Source organism: Carcharodon carcharias, chromosome 33 (genome assembly GCF_017639515.1).
Source record: "Carcharodon carcharias isolate sCarCar2 chromosome 33, sCarCar2.pri, whole genome shotgun sequence".
In the NCBI taxonomy this organism is placed as follows: Eukaryota; Metazoa; Chordata; class Chondrichthyes; order Lamniformes; family Lamnidae; genus Carcharodon; species Carcharodon carcharias.
In genome coordinates this window covers 11,490,407-11,515,126 of record NC_054499.1, presented here as the reverse complement: position 1 = coordinate 11,515,126, position 24,720 = coordinate 11,490,407, and the positions used below count along the sequence as shown (strand labels likewise).

The 24,720-nt window shown below is 48.5% G+C and overlaps 1 protein-coding gene and 1 long non-coding RNA gene across 2 annotated transcripts in view; both read right to left on the bottom strand.

Annotated features, from left to right (window-relative positions):
- Window positions 1-910: 910 nt before the first annotated feature.
- LOC121272332 lies at window positions 911-17,733 on the bottom strand. The gene is made up of 4 exons (XR_005941870.1): window positions 16,235-17,733; window positions 11,529-11,742; window positions 7,935-8,191; window positions 911-1,427 (listed from the first exon to the last, which is right to left on the bottom strand). It is a non-coding gene; the product is annotated as an uncharacterized LOC121272332 (long non-coding RNA).
- A 2,193-nt stretch (window positions 17,734-19,926) lies between these two features.
- The window catches only part of pelp1 (proline, glutamate and leucine rich protein 1), a 30,928-nt gene continuing 26,134 nt past the window's right edge, over window positions 19,927-24,720 (bottom strand). Inside the window, exons 16-17 of the mRNA XM_041178934.1 lie at window positions 22,415-23,968; window positions 19,927-20,107 (exon numbers count right to left, since the gene is read on the bottom strand). Coding sequence (XP_041034868.1) covers window positions 19,985-20,107; window positions 22,415-23,968 — 1,677 coding nt within the window. The 3' untranslated portion in view covers window positions 19,927-19,984. The remainder of the gene's footprint in view (window positions 20,108-22,414; window positions 23,969-24,720) is intronic.

Here is a 24,720-nt window from a genome sequence, read left to right as displayed (position 1 = left end):
GTCAAGCAGCAAGCGCAAAGCTTTCAAGTGACTGAAAACAAGCTCCAAGGAGGGTTGGTTAGTGACTAACCTTAGGCCCGAAGGCTTCAGAAGCAAGCTTAGAACCACATAAGCCAAGAAGGTCCCAGGTATCACCCAGCGTAAGTGCTCAGTTATCCAGTTATCTCATTGGGGGAGGGGAAGATGAGCTACAATTGGCCTGAGTCAGGGTGGAATTCTTCCAATCACTACCAGTGGCATCTGGTGTGATGGAAGTGAACATGGATTGTGATTTACTACTTGTAGATTGACCAGAGAGCTTGGGGAGGGATTTTATTTCTTATTTCATGCAATGTGGGCATCACTGGCAAGGCCAGCATTTGTTGCCCATCCTACATTGCCCTTGAACTGAGTGACTTGCTCGGCCATTTCAGAGGGGCAGTTAAGAGCCAACCACATTGCTGTGTGGGTCTGGAGTCACATGTAGGACAGACTGGGTAAGGACAGCAGATTTCCATCCCTGAAGGACATTAGTGACCCAGATGGGTTTTACACCAGCTGATGGTATTACTGAGACGAGCTTTCAATTCCAGATTTATTCTAATCGAATTGAAATTCCACCAGCTGCTGGGGTGGGATTTGAGCCCATGTTCCCAGAGAATTAGCCTGGGCCTGTGGATTGCTAGTCTAGTGACATTAGCACTGGACCACCTTCTTCCCCCTGACTCAGGGATAGGTGGTGTGAGACATTTTGAGGAGAGGTATAAAGAGGGGTGTCCACTAAACATTGAGATTTGCATCTCACACTGGGCCCTTCACCAGACTTTCCCAGACATATTTACATTTGTTTGGTTATATATGTGTATATATATATATATTTATATATATAATGAGGTACACTTCGCTGGTTGTGTAAAACAGAACCATTTAAATGTTTATTTTTGCACACAAGTATAATTCTTCATTTGCAAAAGAAAGCCATAGTTCGAGATAACTGATCCACACCCATATGAGCAAGCTGTTCCGCATCCCATTGGAGCCTTTCTACAGATATTTTGAGATCAGTTCTGGAGAGAAAGTACAGAGCCAAAGGATTGGGTATTATTCTGAGCCTCCCAACACAGGACCTCAGAGGTAAAGGGCCAAGGGCAGCTATGGAAATTGGAAAGCCTCCTTCAATATCTGATACTGGTGTCAGTCTTGTGGGGAGCACTGTTTCTCCCAGGGTCCTCCAGCGGTTCAGGAGGTCATTTCCCCTGTCGGCTGTCCCTTGGCTGCGTGGGTCACTGGATCGGATTAGAGTTGGGGTCATCCCTCTCGAGTGCCAGGCCTTCTGAGACTGAGCTGAACCTTGGTTGCCACTAGATCGGAGCGTTCATTCCGTGAGCATGTGGGTGGTCAATCATCTACCGGGTGGACCAATCTTGGGGTGCCTCCTAGGACCCTATCTGGAACACAATGGAGAGATATTTTACTTTAATGTTCTATTCAAACGATTTTTAAAAGTTTCTTTTATCTCTTATGTTTCAACTATTTTGTTCTGTCTGCCCTCAAGCAAGAGAGTGGAATGGACTACTTGACCTCCCTGCCCCAGCCAGTTGACAATCTATAACCCGCTGCTAAGAAAGTACATTAAAGCGGTGTTGGATTGAGTTCTGCCATCATTCTACACCCCTCCTCCCACCATCAACCCCCCCCACATGAGGAAACTCCGTGGAAGCTGCACTCCACCCAATGGAGGTTGCGATTGTGCCCCGAGGTAAGTTACAGGCACAAAGCCGTGTGTACCCCTTCAATGCAGCCATAGGAAAAGCTGTGACATGACGTCTCTAACTGTTGGGCCGACACTTCAGAACATGCGTCTTATCCGCCACCCTCAATCTCTAGCCGGCAGACCGCCCGGCTTCATTACTGCCCTGATCTAGTACGGTTGGGAACATTGGGAAGTAGCACAGTAATATCCTTTCAAGCCTTGCATCTTCCCTTAGGAAAAAAAACCCCTCCAGATCCTTGGGGGAGGACGGGTGGGGAGGTAACTTGGCTTCTACCCATTGCCTCTCCATCTTCCAATCTAGCCATTATGTGGCCTCCAGGGGCAAACTCTGGGTTGCCCTCCTTCTCTCAGGAGACGGCCGCCCCATGCCCGAGGTGACTCATCTCTCTTCCTTAGGTGGGACGTTGTGCCCACCATGGGTGCCTCCTTCCTTCTTTTCAATGGGCCAAGCCTACTTTGCGAGCAGTCTCCATCTTCTTCCTCCTCCCTGCTTGTTACCATGGTGCTCGCCAGCATTGTCATGACCACATGTCTTTTATCTGAGGTGCTTGACTGGCAATGCAGCCGCTGGTGCCAACAGTTTACACTCTTCTAATGGCAGAAGCACAAAGCGGACCCCCCCCCCCCGACATTAGAGGTGCCAGCGCTGTAGCATCATGTTCCTTTGGCTTTTTAATCATAACACAAGGACTGTGATCATATAACATGAAGTGCGGGCGATTAGCAGAGAACTCCATTGCTCTTTGGGGTGCTAGGCAGATGAAACAAAGATCAAGCAGATTAATTCCAGCACTCGCTACAGAGCCAGTTAGGAGGAGCTGGAAAGTAACAGCTGGCCCTAAACCCCTAAAAGGGGTTTTCCTCTAACTGTTGGAGATGCACCTTAGCCCCCTCAACCCTCCCCCTCCCTTCCTCTGCCAACCCACAGCCTTTGAAAACTCAAAGCTCCCATCACTTGACCATTATTTCTTCATTTACCTCATTGTCTCTCGTCCTCTTTTCAGTCTTGCTAGTTGCCTTCCACTTGTGTGTGTTGGCTTCCTCCACTTGGGAACATTTCTCCTGTCTCCCTTTATATTTTCGAGGTCCTCTTGCTTCTTTGCATCTCTAAGATTCTTGCTCTATCCATCGGCCCTTGCCTTCTGATTTTCTGTATCTCTGTTTGTTGTTGCTCTTGTCCACTTGGTGGTTAATGCTACGTTATCTGAATGTTTTGCAATCAGCTCAGGTGATCCCTGGGCTCAGCTCCCTTTCCAATTTCATTCCATCGTAACATCAATAATCTTCTCCAATTGGAAATATATCATTTACCTTCACTGCCTGTAGGTCAAAATCCTGGAACTCCCTCACTAAGTGCACTGTAGATGTGCCTACACCACACGATTGCAACAGTTCAAGAGGATTTCTCAAGGGCATTTAGGGATGGGCAATACATGTCAGCTCTGAAGAAGAGTCATATTGGACCCGAAACGTAACCTCTGTTCCTCTCTCCACAGATGCTGCCAGGCCAGCTGAGCTTTTCCGGCATTTTCTGATTTTGTTGAAGCGTTAGCTTTGTCAACAATGCCCTCATCCCGTGAATGAATTCATGATGTTACTCTCAGTTCATCCATCCAGAGTGACTCTTAAATCTTCTCCCCTTGCAAAATCTCATTGCTTCTGCGATGATTCCCAGATTTTCACCCCCTCTATTCTGCTTGGGAGTTTATCCCTTGTAGTCCTTGCTCCTGAGTAAAGAAATTCTTGATATCGTATCACAATTCACTGTCTACTAGCTTGCACTTGTCTCCCTATTCCTACTCTCGTAACCTGAAATGATTTTCTGTATTTACCTTCTCCATCGCCTTAATTCCGATTGACAACATCACCTCTCAGATGCCTCCTTTGATAGTTAAAAGATCTCTGACCTGTTCCCAAAGCTTGTGGCAAGCAGGATCAGCCGCATGGTCTTCACTGGAATTCCTCCAGTTGTGCCTTAATGATGGAGCCAGAGTTAGGGCTGAATGGCCTCCTTCTGTGCTGTAGGTGACTCTATGGTTTTGTTGTTTGTTTCCCTGAATTGGTTGAATTGGTCAAGACACACAAAGGCTCTAAGGCGTCCAGTGCACTTTTTGCCAGTGCAGACACGATGGGCCGAATGGCCTCCTTCTGCACCATTAAAATTCTACGATCCTGTGATCTTCATCTTCACTTCAGCATCATTCACAGAACATGTTATTTTCCTTCCCCACATGCAGTTCCTCAAATTTCTACTAAATTCTAATTGCCGTTGTTCTGTCCGGTTATCTGCTTCTTCCTCATCCACTGAGGTTCCTGGCCCCCTTTTCCTCCTCAGTCATGCCATTCCTCCATTTCTAGAGCTTCCTCCAAGAGTCTGAGTATTTTCTCAATACCTTTCGCACAACTCGACATTTTCTGTGGGGTTCCTCTGGCAAGAGATTAACAAGTGCCTCAGGAGAAACAGTGAAAGGGGTAAACGCAGACATTGACGCCAATTTTCCAGGGCTTCTGCTGATCTTACACTGAAGATAATGGTGGGAAATTTAGGCTTATGAAGTTTAAGTCCATTTGAAACTTAGGTTCTGCGATCACTTGGCACATTCTATTGGTCAAATAACAAGCAAATGCAAGTTGACAAGCTCAATTGTGCTCTCTTACTGGTGCTCTCGATTGTTCCCCCACTTGCTGTTGCAATGTTCATCGCTGCTTCTCTCTTCCAAAACCCCAAATGACACCATCCTGTTTTACTCTTCCTTCTTCAGTCAACCTCCTTGAGCCTTTTGTCATTGGAACGTGTGCGCTTATGGGCCCAGGGAATGGTGGAATTTGTTATTCCCTGCAGTCTTTGCTTCATTTCTACAGTCTACAGGCTGTTAAAACCAATCTTGGTATGATAACAAAATAGGTTCTTGATTGACCTGGTCTTCCACCCATCCCTCAGTGGTTCCCCTTCGCATTGCACTATTATCCTTCTAACAACAGCGGTAAATCGTCCACAAATGCACTAAGTTTTAAGAAGGTCCCGGTAGCAGAAATCATTCAATGGGGGGATTTGTGTCCCTATTTAATCTCCTACTGAAATGAGAATGGGTTGTAAGAGGGCAGTGAGTGACTGGAGGCAAGGGAAGGCTCAGTCAGAGGGTGAATGGCTGCTGCCTTTCCCCTGGTTAGGAGATCTGATTGGATCCTGTTAAACATGTCACGGATAATAGCGCCGACCAATCAGAGAGCCAGGAGGTGCTCTATGTGCACTGAGACCAACACAATGAGGTAGCCCCAGAAACCCGTCATAATGGGAACCTGTTGGGGGGGGGGTGGGGGGGAGAGCTGAGCTTTTTGAGAATTCATTTACAGGATGTGGGCATCGCCGGCTGGGCCAACGTTTCTTGCCCATCCCTAACTGCCCCTTGAGAAGGTGGTGGCGCGCTGCCTTCTTGAACCGCTGCAGTTCCTGTGGGCATAGGTACACCCACCGTGCTGCTAGGGAGGGGGTTCCGGGAGTTTTGGCCCAACGACAGTCTTTGGTCTCTGGCGATTGGGCAAGACTGGCGATAGTGAATCAGCCGCCTGTTCGTGGCAGAACTAATGGGCAGAGAATTGTGGTTTATGTACCGCCTAATTACCCTCAAAGCAGCCCCTCACCAATGAGTTTGGGGCCAGGCCAATATAATCTATTTAGGGAATGAGCATTGTCAGAAGTCCTCATGGCATAAAACAGGGTAACAAGGAGCAAGCAATGAACTGGATTAGAGTCAAACCAAATCAAAGGGTCTCCCACTTCACCCTAAGTCCTTAAGATCTCTGAGAAATGACCCACTCCTCCCTGTCCTGCTACAATCTCATTTCGGTCTTGGCTTCACTGTCTCCTCCCCTCTGTTGAAACTTGTTTGTGCCCCACGCTATGGCTTAGGCCTTCAGTGGCTTTCTCGGCTGAGGTCATTGAGAAACCCCCACCTCAGCCCTCCACATCCCCACCCCGACCCCTGTCTTCCTAAGAGCTCAAGTTTCATCCCACGCATCGCCAATCTGTGCTGAGCCGGAGTTATGAATCTTTGAAATTCTCCACCCCCCAGAGAGCTATGGTGCTCATCTATTGAGTCTATTCAAACCTGAGATTGATAGGTTTCTTCAGGCCCCAAGGATGCAGCCAGATTTAGTGTGCTTTGAGCTTACTGATCGCAACGCAGTTGGCCCTCTGACCTACTGAGCACTGAAAGTAAAGTAACGGCTGGTCCCAAGGGCCCAGGGTTGGCTGGCTTTGGCCAAAATACTCCCACTGTTTCATCAGCCACTCATGATGCAGGGCCACATGGGGCCTCTTGAACAATGGACATCAGAACATAAGAAATAGGAGCAGGAGTAGGCCACTCGGCCCCTCGAGCCTGCTCCGCCATTCAATAAGATCACGGCTGATCTAATTGTCACCCCAACCCCACATTCCCGCCTACTCCCCCAATAACCTTTCACCCCCTTGTTAATCAAGAATCTATCCACCTCTGCCTTAAAAATATTCAAAGACTCTGCTTCCACTGCCTTTTGAGGAAGAGAGTTCCAAAGACTCACAACCCTCTGAGAGAAAAAAAATTCACCTCATCTCTGTCTTAAATGGGCGACCCCTTATTTTTAAACAGTGACCCTCCTCGTTCTAGATTCTCCCACAAGAGGAAACACTCTCTCCACGTCCACCCTGCCAACACCCCTCAGGATCTTAAAGGTTTCAATCATCACCTCAGTCCGAAATGGCCAGCCCTTTATTCTGAGACTGTGATCCTGTTTTCTAACTCTCCAGACGGGAGAAACAGCCCCTCAACATCCATTAGGGGAGGTGATGGTGGCCCTAGTGGTGTTGTCACTGGACCAGTCATCTGGGGATATGTGTTCAAATTCCACCATGGTAGATAGTGAAACCTGAATTCAATAAAAATCTGGGATTAGAAGCCTAAGGATGACCATGAAATGGTTGTGGTAAAAGCCCATCTCCTTTAGGGAAGGAAATCTGTTGTCCTTACCTGGTCTACTCTACATGATCAATAAGGTTGACTCTTAAATGGCCTAGCAAGCCACTCAGTTTCTAAAGGGGGCAATAAATGCTGACCTAGCCAGTGACACCCATGTGAATTAAAAAAAAACAACCCCCTAAGAATCTCACGTTTCAGTGGGATTACCTCTCATTCTTCCAAACTCCAGGGAGTTTTCAGACTATTCTACTTCATCTCTCCTTGCATCCTGGGGATCAGTTAAAACCAGGTCTCATTCTTCTAAACTCCATGAAAGCCCATGAGATGCGGCCGATGTGGGTGTTAGCCAAGGGACATAAGATAGACTGAGTGAATGGGCAACTGTTTGGCAGAAGGTGTTTAATTTGGGAAAGCGTGAGGCTGTCCACTTTGGCAAGAGGAATAGAAAGGCAGAATATTATGTAAATGGAGAAAGAGAGAGAGAGAGAGACTGCAGCATTTGGTACAGATCTGGGTGTCCTTGTACTTGAATCATACAAAGTCAGCAAGCAGGTACAAGACATAATTAAGACAAATGGAATATTGGCCTTTATTGCAAAGCAGGATGGGGTATAAAAGTAGGGAAGTCGTGCTCCAACTGTACAAGGCTTTCGTGAGCCCACACCTAGAGTATGGTGTACAGTTTTGGTTATCTTACTTGAACTGGAAGCAGCTCAGAGAATGTTCACTAGGCTGATTCCTGGGATGAAGGAGTTTGTCTTATGAGGAAAGGTTGAGCAGGTTGGCCCTATGCTCGTTGGAGGTTTAGGAGAATGAGAGGTGATCTTATTGAGACATATAAGATTCTGAGGGGGCTCGACAGGGCAGATGGAGGTCAGGGGGATGTTTTCTCTGAGGTTCATTAGTGTTTGAAATTCTCTTCTCCGGAAAGCAGTGGAGACTGGGTCATTGAATATATTCAAATTAGGCAGGTTTCTGATGAACAATTGAGTCAAGGGTTATGGGGCAGTTGGTAGGGGGTGGGGGGGGTGCGGTTGGGGGGCAGGCAGGGAAGTGGGAAGTGAGTTAAGGCCACAGTCAAATCAGCCATGACCCTATTGAAAGCAGAGAAGGCATGAGGGCTGAATGGCCTACTGGTGCTCCTATTTCATATGTTTGGTTGTGCTGAGGGGATAGTAGAAGGAAGTGGGGGCTGAAGGGGCTGAAGAGCTGGATTCCCTTACCCGCCTGCATGTGTCTCCAGCCTGTGGTCCAGCAAATGCCCAGAAGGTCAGGGTCCACATAGGCAGCATCCGGGAAACAGACCGGACTGGCCAGGTCACTATAATTGACCGGTTGTGTCAGCTCCAGCAAGGCGATATCATTCCAAGAGCTGATTGGGTTGTAATTCTCATGCGAGATTATTTTTTCCACAGTGTGGGTGTTTTCTTGATGAGTGATGTCAACCGTCCCAGCGACAACTTGTAAATTTTTGGATGATCTGGAAGGGATACAGTTATTTTTAATGGTCTTCCAGACGTCGCCCAGCATTATAACATCACAATCCCTGCCAAGAAACATTCTCATAACGTGCACAATATTGGCAATATCACATTGATTACTCATCCTAGTGGGACTGTCCCCATCAAACACTCCCAGGACAGGTACAGCACGGGGTTAGATACAGAGTAAAGCTCCCTCTACACTGTCCCCAACAAACACTCCCAGGGCAGGTGCAGCACGGGGTTAGATACAGAGTAAAGCTCCCTCCACACTGTCCCCATCAAACACTCCCAGGACAGGTACTGCACGGGGTTAGATGTTTCATTGACTCCTGGGATTTTGGTGTCATTGAGAAGACCGGGCTTCGGTGGAGACTCCTAACTGCCCTGAGAAGGTGGTGATAGCAATTCACCTTGAGATAGAGGTACCTCAGTAGCAGTGAAAGAGCCAATCACAATGGTGTCGGACTGGAGTCACATATAAGCCCAGATCGTGTAAGGATGATTCCCTTTCATCGAAGAAGAAATATGTAAACACACATCGGGGAAATGGTGAAAGGAAGATGAAGGGCACAGAATATATATAACTGGATAACAGTAAAAAGAAATCCAAAAATCTTTTGTAAACATATAAATAGTGTAAGGATCGTGCGGCTGGTTAGGGACCCAAATGATGGTCTTCTTGTGGAGACTGGGGGCGTGCTTGAGGTACTAACTGCATCTGTCTTCACTAAAGAACGTACCAATGTCACAGTAAAGGGGATGGTGCTAATGATATTGGACAGGATAAAAATAGATTAAGATGATATACTTGAAAGACTCACAGTGCTCCGAGTGAAAAAACAGTCACCAGGGCCAGATGGAGGTTTACTGATTGGATTACTGCACAGCGAGCTGGCATGGACTCAATGGGCTGAGCAGCCTCCTTCTGTGCTACAAGGACTCCATGTGGGTGGTGCCGGAGGACTGGAGGTTTGCAAATGTTCAAAAAAGGGAAGATGGATGAACTACAGGACTACCAACAACTGTAGGTTAAGTCAGCCTAACATCAATGACAGAGTAACTTTGCAAGGCAATAATGCAGGGCAAAATTAATAGTCGTTTGGCTAAAAATAGGCTAATAAATAATAGAAGGATGGATTTGTCCAAGGCATATCTTGGAATTAACTTGATTGAGTATTGCTGAAAAAAGAGACGTCATCAAAGTTCATCTTGCACTCATCAGGACAGATGCAAGAATGCTAAATTTCAAAGGGAGAAACAATTCATACTACAAAAAATAAACTAGACATGCAGTCGAAACTTTTCATGTCGTACTCATCAGGTTAGACCCAAGAATGCCGAATTTCAAAGGGAGCAACAGTTTATACTGCAAAAAAAAACATGCTGTTGAAGCTTTTCATCTTGCACTCATCAGGACAGATGCAAGAATACCAAATTTCAAAGGGAGTAACAATTTATACTACAAAAAAAGATACATACAGTTGAAGCTTTTCATCTTGCATTCATCAGGACAGATGTAACAATGCCAAATTTCAAAGGGAGAAACAATTTATACTGCAAAAAAAACCATGCTTTCGAAGCTTTTCATCTTGCACTCATCAGGACAGATGCAAGAATGCCGAATGTCAAAGGGAGAAAAAATTTTACAGCATTAAAAAAAAGACACGCAGGTGAAGTTTTTCATCTTGTACTCAAAGGGACAGATGCAAGAATGCCAAATTTCAAAGGAAGCAACAATTTATACTGCAAAATAATGACTAACTTGCTTGAGTTCTTCAATGAAGTAACAAAAAGAGTTGATGAGGGCTGTGCGATTGATGTTATGCATATGGACTTTCAAAAGTTGTTTGATAAAGTAGCACATAATGGATGTTTTGGTAACATTGAGACCCAGGTAATTGACAAGACAGTGGCTGAATGGATACAAAATTGGCTAAGACACCGAAAGCCAAGAAAAGTGATGAACAGCTGTTTTTCAGACTGGAGAGGGATGTGTGTAGTGGTTTGGTTTTAGAACCACAGCTCTTTCTACAACACATCAATCCTAGAATTATAGAATGAATTATCTGGACTTGGATAGGCTGGATATAATTTCAAAGTTTGCTGATGACCAGGAACTCAAACATACAGTGAACAATGTGGAGGGGCGGTAGCATACTTCAGGAGGATATAGACCAGTGAAATGTGCAGATACGTGGCAGATGAAATTTATCACAGAGAAGTGTGATGTGCTGAATTCATGATAGGTGTTGCGTCATTTATATGTCTCGGGTCTATGCAGAGATGACACCAGTTTCTACATGTGTAGGAAATTTATTTACAAGAATTTTATATAATGCTTTAGAATGTCTGCTCCATGCTTCAGCTCTTAGCTTCCAGCTCTTTCGATAGCTTGGTTTACTTTTCTCTGAGTCCACACCCAGGCTTAACCAATCAAGCACAGTGAACATCAATAGTAAACAGACTCATATAATCGAAGGCAGAACGCAGAACGTTTAAACTCTACAGTAGGGGGAATGAGGAGATACAATGTAAACTGCAATGTTAAAGAGGGTGTAGGAACAGGGAGACATGGGGATGTACAGTCAAAAGTCCTAGAAGTTGGCAGGACAAGTTGAGAAGGATATGAGTAAAGTTTGGGGGATTCTGGGCTTTATAAATAGAGGTGTAGAGTACATAAGTTCAGCTAAACCTTTCTAAAATACCGTGTTTTTGAACACTGGATGGGACCTGGCAGGAGTACTGTGTTCACTTTAGGAACAATGTCCAGACTTTGCAGAGGGTGCAGAAGAGATTTGCTAAAATGGTACCAGGGATGAGAGACTTCAGTTGCATGAAGAAACTGAAGAAACTGGGATTTCTCTCCTTGGAGCAGAGAAGGTTAAGGGGAGATTGAATAGAGTCGTTCAGAATCGTGAGGGGTTTTGATAGAGTAAATAAGGGGAAACTGTTTCCAATGGCAGGAGGTTTGGTAACCAGAAGGACACAGATTGAAGATTATTTGCGAAAGAGCCAGAAGGGAGATGAGTTTACACAGCGAGCTGTCGTGATCTGGAAGGCGCTGCCTGAAAGGGCGGTGAAAGCAGATTCAATAGGAACTTCCAAAAGAGAATTGGATAAATACCTGAAGGGGAAAAAAATTGCAGAGATATGGGGAAAGTGAAGTGGGGAGTGGGACTAATTGGATGGCAATTTCAAAGGGCCGGCACAGGCAAGATGGGTTGAATGGCCTCCTTCTATGATTCTATGAATGTAAATGTACATGTAAACACATGGACATTACAAGATCTTGGCCTCTTTTCACCTCAGTGAAAATTCTGCCACTTTCTTTACCTATTTGCCACACACTGGGCTGTAGTTACAACCCAGTATTCATTAATAAGGGAGCCTCCACAGTGGTGCTTCCTCCAGTGTGTTATGGTCACTTGCCAGGGAAACTCTTTGAGATGCGCCTTACTACTGTCTCTGCCTTCGAGACTCCTGATTCTGTTCTCGTGGTCACTTCGAGTGTCCGTGGCACCAGAGTAGAATGCTCGCTCCCCGCATTCTGTTTGAAAAAAAAGAGATAATCGCAGAGTTTAAATTCATTCACAAATTTTATTTCCTTAACCAATGCAGTCTGTCCATAATTAGCTGTAAGTCTGCCAGGAACCAGAGGCATCACTCTCTGTTAGAGAGAGAGAGAGAGAGACCCAAGAACAGAGGAAACAGGAGCAAGAGTGATTGGCACCGCACCACATTCACTCCCTCCACCACCGACGTGCAGTAGCAGCAGTATGTGTACCATCTACAAGATGCGCTGCAGGAATTCACCAGGCTCCTTAGACAGCACCTTCCAAATCCATGACCACCACCATCTAGAAGGGCAAGGGCGGCAGATAGATGGGAACACCACCACCTGGAAGTTCCCCTCCAAGTCACTCGCTATCGTGACTTGGAAATATATCGGCCGTTCCTTCACTGTCGCTGGGTCAAAATCCTGGAACTCCCTCCCTAACAGCGCTGTGGGTGTACCTACACCACAGGGGCTGCAGCGGCTCAAGAAGGCGGCTCACCACCACCTTCTCAAGGGGCAATTAGGGATGGGCAATAAATGCTGGCCCAGCCAGCGAAGCCCACATCCCGTGAATGAATAAAAAAAGCATAGGCCATTCAGCCCTTCTCACCCTCTCTGCCATTCAATGAGATCATAGCTGATCTTCCACATCAACTCCATTTTCCTGCTCTATTCCTGTACCCCTTTAAGTGTTTTTATATGTAGAAATCTATCGATCTCAGTCTTGAACATACTCAATGACTAAGCCTCCACAGTCCTATGGGACAGAGAATTCCAAAGATTCACCACCTTCTGAGTGAAGAAATTCCTCCTCATCTCAGTCCTAAATGACCTGCTGCTTGTTCTGAGACTGTGTCCCCTGGTTCTAGACTCTCCAGCCAGGGTAAACAACCTCCTGTTGAGCCCTGAATAAATGTTGTATGTTTAAATGAGATCACCACTCATTCTTCTAAACTCCAGAGAATAAAAGCACAGTCTATTTAATTGTTCCTCATAAGGCAATCTCTCCATTCCAGGAATTAGTTTGGTGAACTTTCATTGAACTCTCTCTATGGCAAGTATATCTTTCCTTAGATAAGGAGATCAAAACTGCGCACATTACACCAGATGTGGCCTCACCAAGGCTCTGTAAATTTGCAGTAAGACATTTTTCCTCCTATACTCAAATCCTGTTGGAATAAAGGCCAACATACCATTTGCCTTCATAATTGCTTGGTTATATCTTGAGGAGCTCCACTCCACATCACCCATAACTCTTTACTGCCTTCCATGTGCCTGTTGGAAGGATGAGCAGGTTGGTTATTCACATCGTGGTCAACAAGTCCTGGAGTGGGACTTGAACCTGGAGCTTCCAGGTCAGAGGCAGGGATGCTACCTACTGCACCACAAGGCCTACCTAACCATCAGTGCCCCGATCTCAATGCCAGGTGGCACCGCATCCAAGGAGCACAGATCTCAGACAAAGTTCACAAATACATCGGCTGCATATCAGGCCATTGTTCTACCCCCCTTATCTGTCCATTTATTTACCCATCGGCCCTCCAGTTGTTCTGTCTATTTGACTCCGAAATAACCCCCGACCAGCACCAAAGCCATCACTAAGACTGCCTATTTCCACCTTCATAACGTTGCCCAACTCTGCCTGTCTCAGCTCATCAGCTGCGGAAGCCCTCACTCCACGGCTTTGTTACCTCTCGGCTTGACGATTTCTGATTGGTCTCCCACATTCTATCCTCTGTGAACTTGAGGTCATCCAAAGCTCTTCTGCTCTCCTTTTTACTTACAGCAAGTGATGTTCACCCATCACCCGCTGTGCTCTTTGTCCTACACTGGCCTCCATCCTTAAGTAAAATCTTGATTTTGAAATTCTCCCTGTCTCGGTAATCTCCTCCAGCCCACAACCTTCTGAGACCTCTCCTCTCGGTCTGACTTCTTAGGGAATCCCCAATATTAACCGTGCAACCATTATTGGTTATTCCTTCAGTTGCCAGAGCCCTGAGCTCTGAAATACCCTCCCTTCACCTCTCCTCCTTTCTTTACTCCTTTAAGATGCTCCTTAAAACCTACCTCCTGGACCAAGCCTTTGGAGATCTGCCCTACTATTGCCATTTGCCTGGATGAGTGCAGCTCCCACAACACTCAAGAAGCTAGACACCATCCAGGACAAAGCAGCCCTGCTTGATTGGCACCCCATCCACTACCTTAAACATTCACTCCCTCCACCACCGCGCACAGTAGCAGCAGTGTGTGTACCATCTACAAGATGCACTGCAGCAACTCACCAAGGCTCCTTAGACAGCACCTGCCAAACTCATGACTTAAAAGGATAAGGATGGCAGACGTGTGGGAACACCACCAACTGGAAGTTCCCCTCCAAGTCACTCACCATCCTGAGTTGGAAGTATATCGGCCGTTCCTTCACTGTCGCTGGGTCAAACTCCTGGAACTCCCTCCCTAACAGCACAGTGGGTGTACCTACACCACACGGACTGCAGCAGTTCAAGAGTGCGGCTCAGCACCACCTTCTCAAGGGGCAATTAGGGATGGGCAACAAATCCTGGTCTAGCCAGCAACCCCTCTGTCCCATGTAAGAATTCTTTAAAAAGTTGCTGGTGCCTGCGTTATGGTCCCCTCCTATTGACCAGAGACGCTCTACTTCCTCAGGGCCAACCCAACGAGCCCCAGCTTACCTGGGCTGGTGTCGCACTCCCAGATCAGCCGGAACAGGATAAAGAGCAGTAAGTATCTTGGTTTCATTGTTGTAGCCGGGTGCTTTACTCTCATCAATGCAAGGGCTTTTCCAGCATCTCATTTCGAGGTGACTGGGGGGTAGACAAGCAAGGCCCAGAGCTTTGTGATGTCACTGCCGTGGTATAATCATCACTCGCTGGAGTACTGCTCACTCTGTGATGTCACGTTTAGTTTGAATGAACCTAGGTTAGCGGTTTCACTCAGATGTTCTGTTGTGTGGCCTCACTCAGGGCTCCCAAGGAGTGACTTCTACATTGACCTCACTCTGTGAATCTCCATTATTTTCACGCATCATGAGCTATCAACTGGCACCCTACAGCTTTTTCTTTTTAAACCTTTCATCAGGTTTGAATGTCGCTGGCTGGGCCCAGCATTTGTTGCCCATCCCGAATTGCCCCTCGAGAAGGTGGCGGTGAGCTGCCTTCTTGAGCCGCTGCAGTCCATGTGGTGTAGGTACACCCACAGCGCTGTTAGGGAGCGAGTTCCAGGATTTTGACCCAGCGACAGTGAAGGAACGGCCGGTATATTTCCGAGTCAGGATGGTGAGTGGCTTGGAGGGGAACTTCCAGGTGGTGGTGTTCCCATCTATCTGCTGCCCTTGCCCTTCCAGGTGGTAATAGTCGTGGGTTTGGCAGGTGCTGTTGAAGAAGCCTTGGTGAGTTCCTGCAATGCATTTTGTAGATGGTACACAAACTGCTGCTACTGTGCGCGGTGGTCAAGGGAGTGAATGTTTGTGGGTGGGGTGCTGATCAAGCTGGGCTGCTTTGTCCTGGATGGTGTCAAGCTTTTTGAGTTCTGTGGGAGCTGCACTCATCCAGGCAAGTGGGGAGTATTCCATCACATTCCTGACTTGTGCCTTATAGATGGTGGACAGGCTTTGAGGAGTCAGGAGACAGGTTACCCGTTGCCATATTACCAGCCCCTGATCTGTTCTTGTAGTCACAGTATTTATATGGCTGATAAAAACAAAAAAACTGCAGATGCTGGAAATCCAAAACAAAAACAGAATTACCTGGAAAAACTCAGCAGGTCTGGCAGCATCGGCGGAGAAGAAAAGAGTTGACGTTTTGAGTCCTCATGACCCTTCGACAGAACTTGATATATGGCATATATTTATATGGCTGGTCCAGCTCAGTTTCTAATCAATGGTAACCCCCAGGATATCGATAGTGGAGGATTTAGCGATGGTAATGCCACTGAATGTCAAGGGGAGATGGTTAGATTCTGCCTTGTTGGAGATGGTCATTGCCTGGCACTTGAGAGTGGCACAAATGCTACTTGCCACTTACCAGCCCAAGTGGAGAAAGGAATAGAGGCCATGTTGATAGGTTGAGATGAAGAGGGGATGGCTGGAGGCTCATGTGGCACATAAACACCAGCACAGAGCAGTTGGGCTGAATGGCCTGTTTCTGTACTGTATATTCTATGTAACACAGCCAGCCGCTCACTAACTGCAACCTCCCTGTACTTCGACTCAAAATGTTAGCTCTGTTCCTCTCCACAGATGCTGCCAGACCTGCTGAGCATTTCCAGCACTTTTGTCTTTTCGTTCAGATTTCCAGCGTCCACAGTATTTTGTTTTTAATCCCTCAGTGCCTCATGTTGTCACGAGGGACGCTCCCGCTGCACGGGGTGCACCCAAAGTGCCGGGTGGGGCTCAACGACCGTGGCTCAGGACAGCTGCCGGTGTTCCGCCAATCCTCAAATCCACCTCCAACAGCCCCCAGCCCACCTTTCACACAAAGTGTGACAGCGTCAGGGTCCTTTGGTGCCGTATCTAGGTGCTGCACAGCCAGCTCTCCCTCTTAGGTCGCAGTGAAATGCGGCGGCTGCTGGAACTCTGAAAGAAACAGAAAATCAGGCAGCCTCTGTGGGGAGAGAAACAAGAGGTAATGGTTCAGGTGGAGGGCCCTTACGCTGTTAGCCTTATAAACGGGGACCTAACACCTCATTTACCAAGTTGGTGCGGCTGCTGAAAGTGAAATCCGGGTTCACCCTCACTAGCAGTTTCCACCTGGTTATAAACAGCATGAGAGAGAGGGGGGAGAGAGACAGAGAGAGGGACAGAGAGAGGTAGGGAAACAGAAAGAGAGAGAGAGAGAGACAGAGTGAGATGGAGCCAAAGCGAGGCAGAGACAGGAAGAGAACAAGCGGGAGGAGAGCACGCACGACAAGACATAGAGGGGGAGAGTGCATGTGCGTTAAAGACGTAGAGAGAGCACCTGCATGACAGACGCAGAGAGAAAGAGTGCACATGACAGTGCATGGGTGACAGAGAGACACACAAGAGGGAAAGGGGCACAGAGAGAAAAAGAGACAGAGAAGGAGGCAGACAGCTGTCACACAGCAAATTACCCCCTTTTACTGTAAACAGAGGCTGGAACTCCCCCTTTTACTGTACACTGAGAGGGGCTGGAACTCCCCCTTTTACTGTACACTTAGAGGGGCTGGAACTCCCCCTTTTACTGTACACTTAGAGGGGCTGGAACTGAATGTCCATGAGATGTGCAGTGCAACACAAGAGGGAATTATATAATTATATTAAAGGATATAATTGCATTAGCAGTTCAGAGAAGGTTCACCCGACTAATTCCTGGGATGAAGGGGTTGCCTTAGGAGGAAAGGTCGAGCGAGTTGGGCCTAGACTCATTGGAGTTTAGCAGAATGAGGGGTTATCTTATTGAAACATATGACATCCTCAGGGAGTTGACAGTGTGGATGTGGGGAGCTTGCACCCCCTTGTGGAGGAGTCTTGAACTAGAGGATGCACTATAAAAATTAGGTGCCTCCCATTTAAAACTGAGAATTTTTTTTCTCTCAGAGGGTCGTTGGTCCGTGGAGTTCTCTTCCTCAGAGAGCAGTGGAGACCGGGTGACTGAATATATTCAAGGCTGAGTTAAATAGATTTTTGATCGACAAGGGATATGGGAGGGGGTGACAAATGGGAAAGTGCGGTTGAGGCCACAATCAGGCCAGTCATGATCTTCTCGAATGACGGAGCAGGCTCGAGGGGCCGAATGGCCTACTCCTGCTCCTAATTCATGTATTCTTGTGTTTAAAGTGTTCCCCCCACCACCCCCTTTCACCTAGTATACACAGTCCAGGCCTGAGACACACACAAGTCTACCTGTGCCCCATGAAAATGTGTTGTTCCCAGTGACTACAAAACTCTTAGATAAAAGCAAAATACTGCGGATGCTGGAAATCTAGAACAAAAACAAAAATACCTGGAACAACACCTCATCTTCCGACTAGGCACTTTACAGCCTTCCGGACTGAATATTGAGTTCAACAATTTCAGATCATGAATTCTCTCCTCCATCCCCACCCCCTTTCCGACCCCCCTTTTTCCAATAATTTATATTTTTTTATTATTAATAATTTAAATTTTTTTTACACACTATATTTTTTCTTTTCCCTCCTATTTTTAAATTTATTTCGATCTATTATTTCATCTCCACTTTTTAGCCCATTTCAATCCCTTCCCCCACCCCCGCTAGGGCCATCTGCCACTAGCTTGTCCTGCTTGCTACCCTTAATGTCCCCATTAGCACATCTTTTAGATAATAACACCACCATCAACAATCCTTTGTCCTTTTGTCTATGACATCTTTGGCAATCTCTTCTTGACCTCCACCCATCACTGGCCCTGTATCCAGCTCTCATGTCCCTTCTACCAGCTTATATTTCATCGCATTTCTATATGTCTTAGTTCTGATGAAGGGTCATCCAGATTCAAAACGTCAGCTGTGTCCCTCCCCACAGATGCTGTCAGAACTGCTGAGTCTTTCCAGGTATTTTTGTTTTTGTACGACAAAATGCTTCTCTTGCACCCGCTTAATAGAATCAAAGAGACAGGATATTGGTCTGTTCCAATGGCAGCTGCCCAGAGGCAATGGCTGGGAGTTCAGATAATTTCTTGGTTAACAGGGGAGGAGGAGACAGGAGTCTTGAGTTTCAATCTCTGTTCGGGAATTACTGTGACCAGCGCCAGCCTGGACATTGGGGAGTTAACCCCTGTGGGGGGGGGGGGGGGGGTGGGGGGGGCGGTGGAAGCTGGAAGTGAAAGCACCAGTTGCACGGTGGGGTGTATTTATAACTCTGAATGGGATCAGGGAGGTCACTGCTATCTGGCTGCCCTTCTCCCCTACCCCCTTCAGCATGACCCACAGGCCAGTGCAGGCTGACCGGGGCGAGAGTCTGCTCTCCCTTGACAGGTCAAACATGAAACCAATTCAGGGAAGGCCGAGCCAGGATCTGCCTCTCTCTTTGTCTCTCTCCCCTTCCTTCTTGCTCTTGACAAGAGGGGCAACCTCTGCTCTGCAGCTCATCTCCAATCTCTAACCCCTGCCACAGGTTCCAGGCAATCACCGCACAATCCAAAATGAACCACTTCCTTTACAGGCCAAGTGAGACATGGAGGGACGGTGGGGTGCTTGATGATGTACCAAGGTGGGGGGGACAGGAAGAAGTGCAAACTGGCTGAGAGACAGCGCGCCTCCTGGGAACCTATTCCTCACATAACTTGATAATCAGAGGATTCCTGGATGGAGAGTTCTGAGGGCGTCCAACACTCCTCAAAAAAAACCCATCTCCAGTCAGAGGTGAAGCGAGGTGTCAAGGAGTTCACTGTGACGATCACTTTGAATCAGTCCGTATGGCTCGTTTTAATTTTTTCCCCTTTATTCATTGATGGGATGTGGCCACAGGAACAGGGCCATTTGCTGACTGAAAATTAATGTGTGAAAAATAAACCAAAAAAAAAACCCGAGATTCCACCAATCTGAAGCCATGATGGAAAACGAAGCCCATTTTGTCACACCTGGTCTGCTGGCAGAGAGAGAGAGAGAGAGAGAGAGAGAGAGAACTGCTGTTAGGGTGATGAACGTACTTTTCGATTCAGAACATCTCCTCACTGGTCGAGCGGTAGTGTGGAGGAGGTCGAAGGATGGTGGGGAGCAGAAAGGCCTAGTTTAAGAACGTGCTGTGCCAGCGAGACAGAGCCAGGTGAGCACGGAGTGAAAACAAATTGCGCACGGGCCTGTCCATCGCTTACTGTGTTTATTAATCGCGTATACAAGTCTCGAGTTCTGCCATGTTGGCAAATTGTGTTCAGGTTTTTTTTTGTCATATAAAAACATACAAAATACATATGCAGAGACAGAAAGGAAACATTGTGGGAGCTTCCCCACCCTCAGTCCCCAACCACATAGCCAGGAGGCCTCAAGAGTGGTTGGAAATAAAACCAGCCGGATGGCTGACCCATTCTCCCTCCCTCCCCAACCCATACACAAAATGAGCGTAGCACCAAAGGAGTACTGGCCACTGCACTCACTCCATGACAAACAGTGTGCTCTGTACCGTGGTTCTCCGCCACCATAGCACCTCCCATCCACCCACCCCACCCCCACCCCCACCCCCGCCACCCGCTCCAGCAGCATTGCCAAAGCCGTCGATGCCTCTGCCATCTCCTCCCCAGCACTCAGCTGCTGGTGCTCGGTTCCACCGCAGCTCCCGCCACCTCCTGAGCCTCCTCCTCCTCCTCCTCGTCCGGTGGGCAGTCCACGAAGTCCGCCAGCATGGCCGCTGTCTGGTCATCTTGGTCCTGAGGGTGATGAGTGTTGTTTGGGGTTGTGGGGGGGGGGTAAGAAAATGCAAGGGAATGAATGAAGCAGTCATAGGAGTCTCTCTCTGGATACAAGTGCTGCGTTTGTTAGGCAGTTTATAACCAACCCAGGAATGTGCAAAACGGGCCTTGATACAGAAGAGCCATCCTGACCAGCGTGGAATACAACAGTGTTTGATGAGGCCATTCGGCCCATTGTGTCTGCCCAGATCCATACTGGAGATGCCTACTCTTAACTGACACTCAGGTCATTCTAATTGGCCTCAGTCGCAAGCAATTTAACAAATGTCTCTTTCTAAAAAAATATGTAAAGTGCCAATAAACTCCAAAATTATATACAGAACTTAAGGAAATTTATTGTGGTGAAAATTTTTAATTTCAGGACTTATATGCTGTACGAATATAACTTTTAATTTGGGAATTGAATTTTTAAATGCAAAGTAAATAGGGAAGAAGCCAAGAGATAAAAGGGTGTGTTTATTTAATAAAAGGTCAGAGTTGGAAATGGGAAAAGATTAACAATGGATGGCCCCTTTCAGTCTCTTGGTGATGAGATATGTCTACAATCATCTTCATCAGGGGTTTAAATTGTTCATGTAATTCCCTAGATCAAAGGGAAGTTGGAAAGCAACCGGTAACCAAGAGAAGTTCTTAAAGTATCCACGTGCTCTTCAGATTAAAGGCCAGGTTTAAGAAGGTGGTTAATTAGTCAAAATCTCTATCTGGGACATCCCCTTTATGTCATCATTGCCACTGGATAGGGGACAGGGGAGCTACCTTTTTGTTTTGGGTTTATCTGGGTGATCTCCCCCCTCCCCCCACCCCCCACAGAAAACAGGCAGTTTATATCTGGAGCAGGAACAGCTTGGATACAGATACGGACAGTGAAAGAAAGCTGCCCTGTGCTGTGGACCACCAAGCAAGAAGGCAGTGAAGCCCATGTTTGCACTGGAATGTCCAGAATTGTGAGGTGCTTAAAGAGGGTCGCCTGACAGAATGCTAGTGAAAGGACCTCAAAAAAATCTCATAACTCAGAACAGCATGAGCGCTGAAAAAAATCAAAGTGAATTCCTGAGATCTGTGGCATGCCTTGGCTTGGCCCCAGGAGAAGTGAAGGAGCCCTCAAGATCCAAGTAAGTATAAGGGAACGCTTGGGTGGAAAAAACAAGTCAAACTGGGAGTGCCCCGTTGAGATTTACAGGGTTGAAGAACGGGTGTTTACGAAAAATATATAGTGTTAAGTTAGTTACTTTGCTGAACTCTTGTACAGTAATGGTTTTTGTTTAAAACATAAAACCTTGCAGCATAATTCTTTTAAGTTAATAACTGGGAATTTGAAATTATTTTTAAAAACGTAATGGTCTTCCTTGAGATCCTCGCTTTGTGAAATTAAAATATAAATGCTGGGCTGCTCACTTCAGTCCCTTTGCTGCCCAGGAGTTGCGGTCGGCATTACTGAAAGAAACAGTGTGCTCACTCTCTTGGGACGCAATTGCACAGAGGTATGCAATAGGACTAAAGACTAGTGACGTCTACTCTAATCCAGATTCCTTCATCTGACTCACTTTCAGTAAAGTATTTTATTTGTTCACTGGATGAGCTCTTCGCTGGCAAGGCCTTCTGCCTTCTGCCCCAAGATGGTGGTGATGGTGGTAGTATTGCAAGATCAGGTAACTTTCTGCACAAAATAGATTGCTTCCAGACTTCCCTTACGCTCTCCATTTGCAGCACATTGTTACTGATAGAACCACCAGCTGTCTTTCACTATTTATCCACCTCCAATCCTTTGGCAGTTTCAACAGTTACACTGCCCTCAGAAACGGGACCTGACCTGCCCAGTGACAACTCACTGGTTGCGAAGTGTTTCCCGAACACCCTGAGGATGTGATCAGATGCTACACAAAAAAAAAGTCATGCACCGTTCTTTCTGGTCTTACCTCCCACCCCTGCCACCAACCCTCTCTACTCCAGTCAATACAGCCCCGGTTCCTTTCTTTACTTAAAACCACCACCATTTACTTGGCGCCCTGGGGGATCTGTTTGGACCTTATCTTTTTTTTGGCCAATGCCAAACGGGGGGGGGGGGGGGGGGGGGGCTGAGGAAGCCCCTCCCAGGTGCTCTGGGGTAATGAGACGAGGCTTTGCATTGGGGCGGGCTGAGCGCGAGGCCATTTCCTTCCTCGGCTGCGGTACCCCCCCCCCCCACCCCACCCCCACCCCGCCGGGTTTTCGGATGGTTTTGGCTTCCGACTGGTGCAGCTTTACTAGGAGGTGTGGCGATCTTACCTCCGCCTCAGCAGCTTTCTCAGTCGGCGTTCCCTCCTTGCCCTGTTGGTCGCTTGGGCTTTCCTCCGCCATTTCCTCGGCGTTTTTGGCCGGGCTTCCATCCTCGGCTTTCGCCGGCAGCTCGTCCGCGCCAGGGGCGTCGCCCTTATCGGAGGCGACAGCCCCCTCCGCCCTGCCTTCCGGCGCCGCCACGTCCGCGTTGTCCCCATCCGACGCGGAGTTGGACGCCTCCTGGCGCACCTCCTCCCCTTGCAGCTCCGCCTCCGCCCGCGGCGTCGCTTCCTCCGCCGGCGTTGGCGGTGGCGGCCCGGTCAACCCCGCCTCTGCATCGGGCTGCTCCGCCCGCGTCTTGCCCGCCTCCGCTTTGGTCTCGCTGGCGTGCCCCCCCGGCTGGGCGCCTGGGGGTCCCTCCCGCGGCACCCCCACCTCCTCCTTCTCCTCCTCCTCCTCCGCCACGCCCTCCTGCTGGGGGTGCGGGTCTTGCTGGGCGCCGTACCCCCGCTGCCTCGCTTCAGTCGGACCCTCGTCCGCGGCCGGGGCGGGTGCCACCGCACCGATTTCGCCAACCTGCACCGTCAGCTCCGGGGGAGGCTCTTCCTCCTCGGACATCCCCTCTTGGTCGTGCTCGTACATCTCGTCTTCCTCATCCTCTTCCAGCTCATCGATCTCCTTGTAATCCATCTCGTCCTCGTCCTCCTCTTCCTCCTCCTCCTCCTCCTCATCGTCCTCCAATTCGCCTTCCTCGAAGTCCTCCTCGTCCTCGTAGTCCTCCTCCTCCTCCTCGTCGTAATAGTCGTCCTCGTCCTCTGGGTATTCCTCCCCTTCTTCATCCTCGCTGCTGTTGATATTGATGACGGTTAGGTCTTCGTCCACTTCCTGGGGTTCCAGCTTCGGCTCTTCGCTGGCCGCCAGCTGGGGAGGCGAGGGAACCGGCGCCGGAGCCGCAGCCTGGGCTTGGGCAGGGGGGGCCGCGGTCGGCACTTGGCTCTGAGAGGGCGACGTGACCACCACCTTCTCGATCTCCTCCATCTCCTCCTTCTTGGCGTCGGGCGTGGCACCGCGCTCGGGCAGAAGACCCTCCGGCACGATCATGACGCTGTCGTCGGAGTCGCTCTCCAGAGAGATCTCGACGTCGGACTCCTCCTCCTTGTCGTAGCGCACGAAGACCGGCCGGTGGCCGCCATTGCCGAACAGGGCGTCATCGTCGTCGTCCGGCGGCGCCGGGGCCTCGGTCTCCATGGGCCCCGCCTCCTCGGGGGCGTGGTTCTCCGCCGAGCCGGCGGGCGCCTGCGGCAGGGGGAAGCGGGTGGGCGCCGGCAGGTTGGCAAAGCGCCCCTGCGGCGGGGGCAGGTCGGATTGCGGCCGGGCCGGGGGAGCGGGCAGGTGGAACGTGGGCACCTGAGGCTGCCGGCTGGGGCCCTGCAAGTCGGGCACTGACGGTTTGAAGGCGGCCGCGATTAGGCTGGACGTGTTGAGGGGCATTTGAAGAGAGGGCACCCGAGGGTGTATTAAGCAGTTGCAGATGACCAGTGCTTCCGAGCAAAAAGCTGAGACCTGCAAAATAAAAACGATGCAAGTTTATTGCAGGAACCTTAAGCTTCCAGGTTCCCACGCCATACTTAACCTTACTTAAGGAGGGATGTACTTGTATTGGAAGCCGTTCAGGGAAGGTTCACTCGGCTGATTCCTGGGATGAGCGCCTTTGTCTTATGGGGAAAGGTTGAGGCTCTACTCGTTGGAGTTTAGAAGAATGAGAAGTGATCCTATTGAAATTTATACATTCCTTGACAGGGTGGGATGCTGTGAGGATGTTCCCCCCCTCATGGGAGAATCTGGAATCGGGAGGTCGGTGGGGGGGGGGGGGGGGGGGGGTGGGGGGGGGGGGGGGGGCACAGTTTCAAAATAAGGCGTGTCCCCATTTAAGACACAGTGGAGGAGGAATTTCTCCTCTCAGGGGGTTGTTAATGCTTGGAATTCTCTTCCCCAGCGAGCAGTGGAGGCCGGGTCACTGAATATACCAAGGCTGAGTTGGCTGGATTTTCATGGACAAGGGAGTCAAGGGTTATGGCTGGAGGGGCCATAGATACAGTGGACGTGGGAAAGATGTTTCCATTAGTAGGAGAGACTAAGACCCGAGGGCACAGCCTCAGGGTACAGGGAAGACCTTTTAGAACAGAGATGAGGAGAAACTTCTTTAGCCAGAGAGTGGTGAATCTATGGAATTCATTGCCACAGAAGGCTGTGGAGGCCAGGTCATTGAGTGTATTTAAGACCGAGATAGATAGGTTCTTGATTGGAAAGGGGAT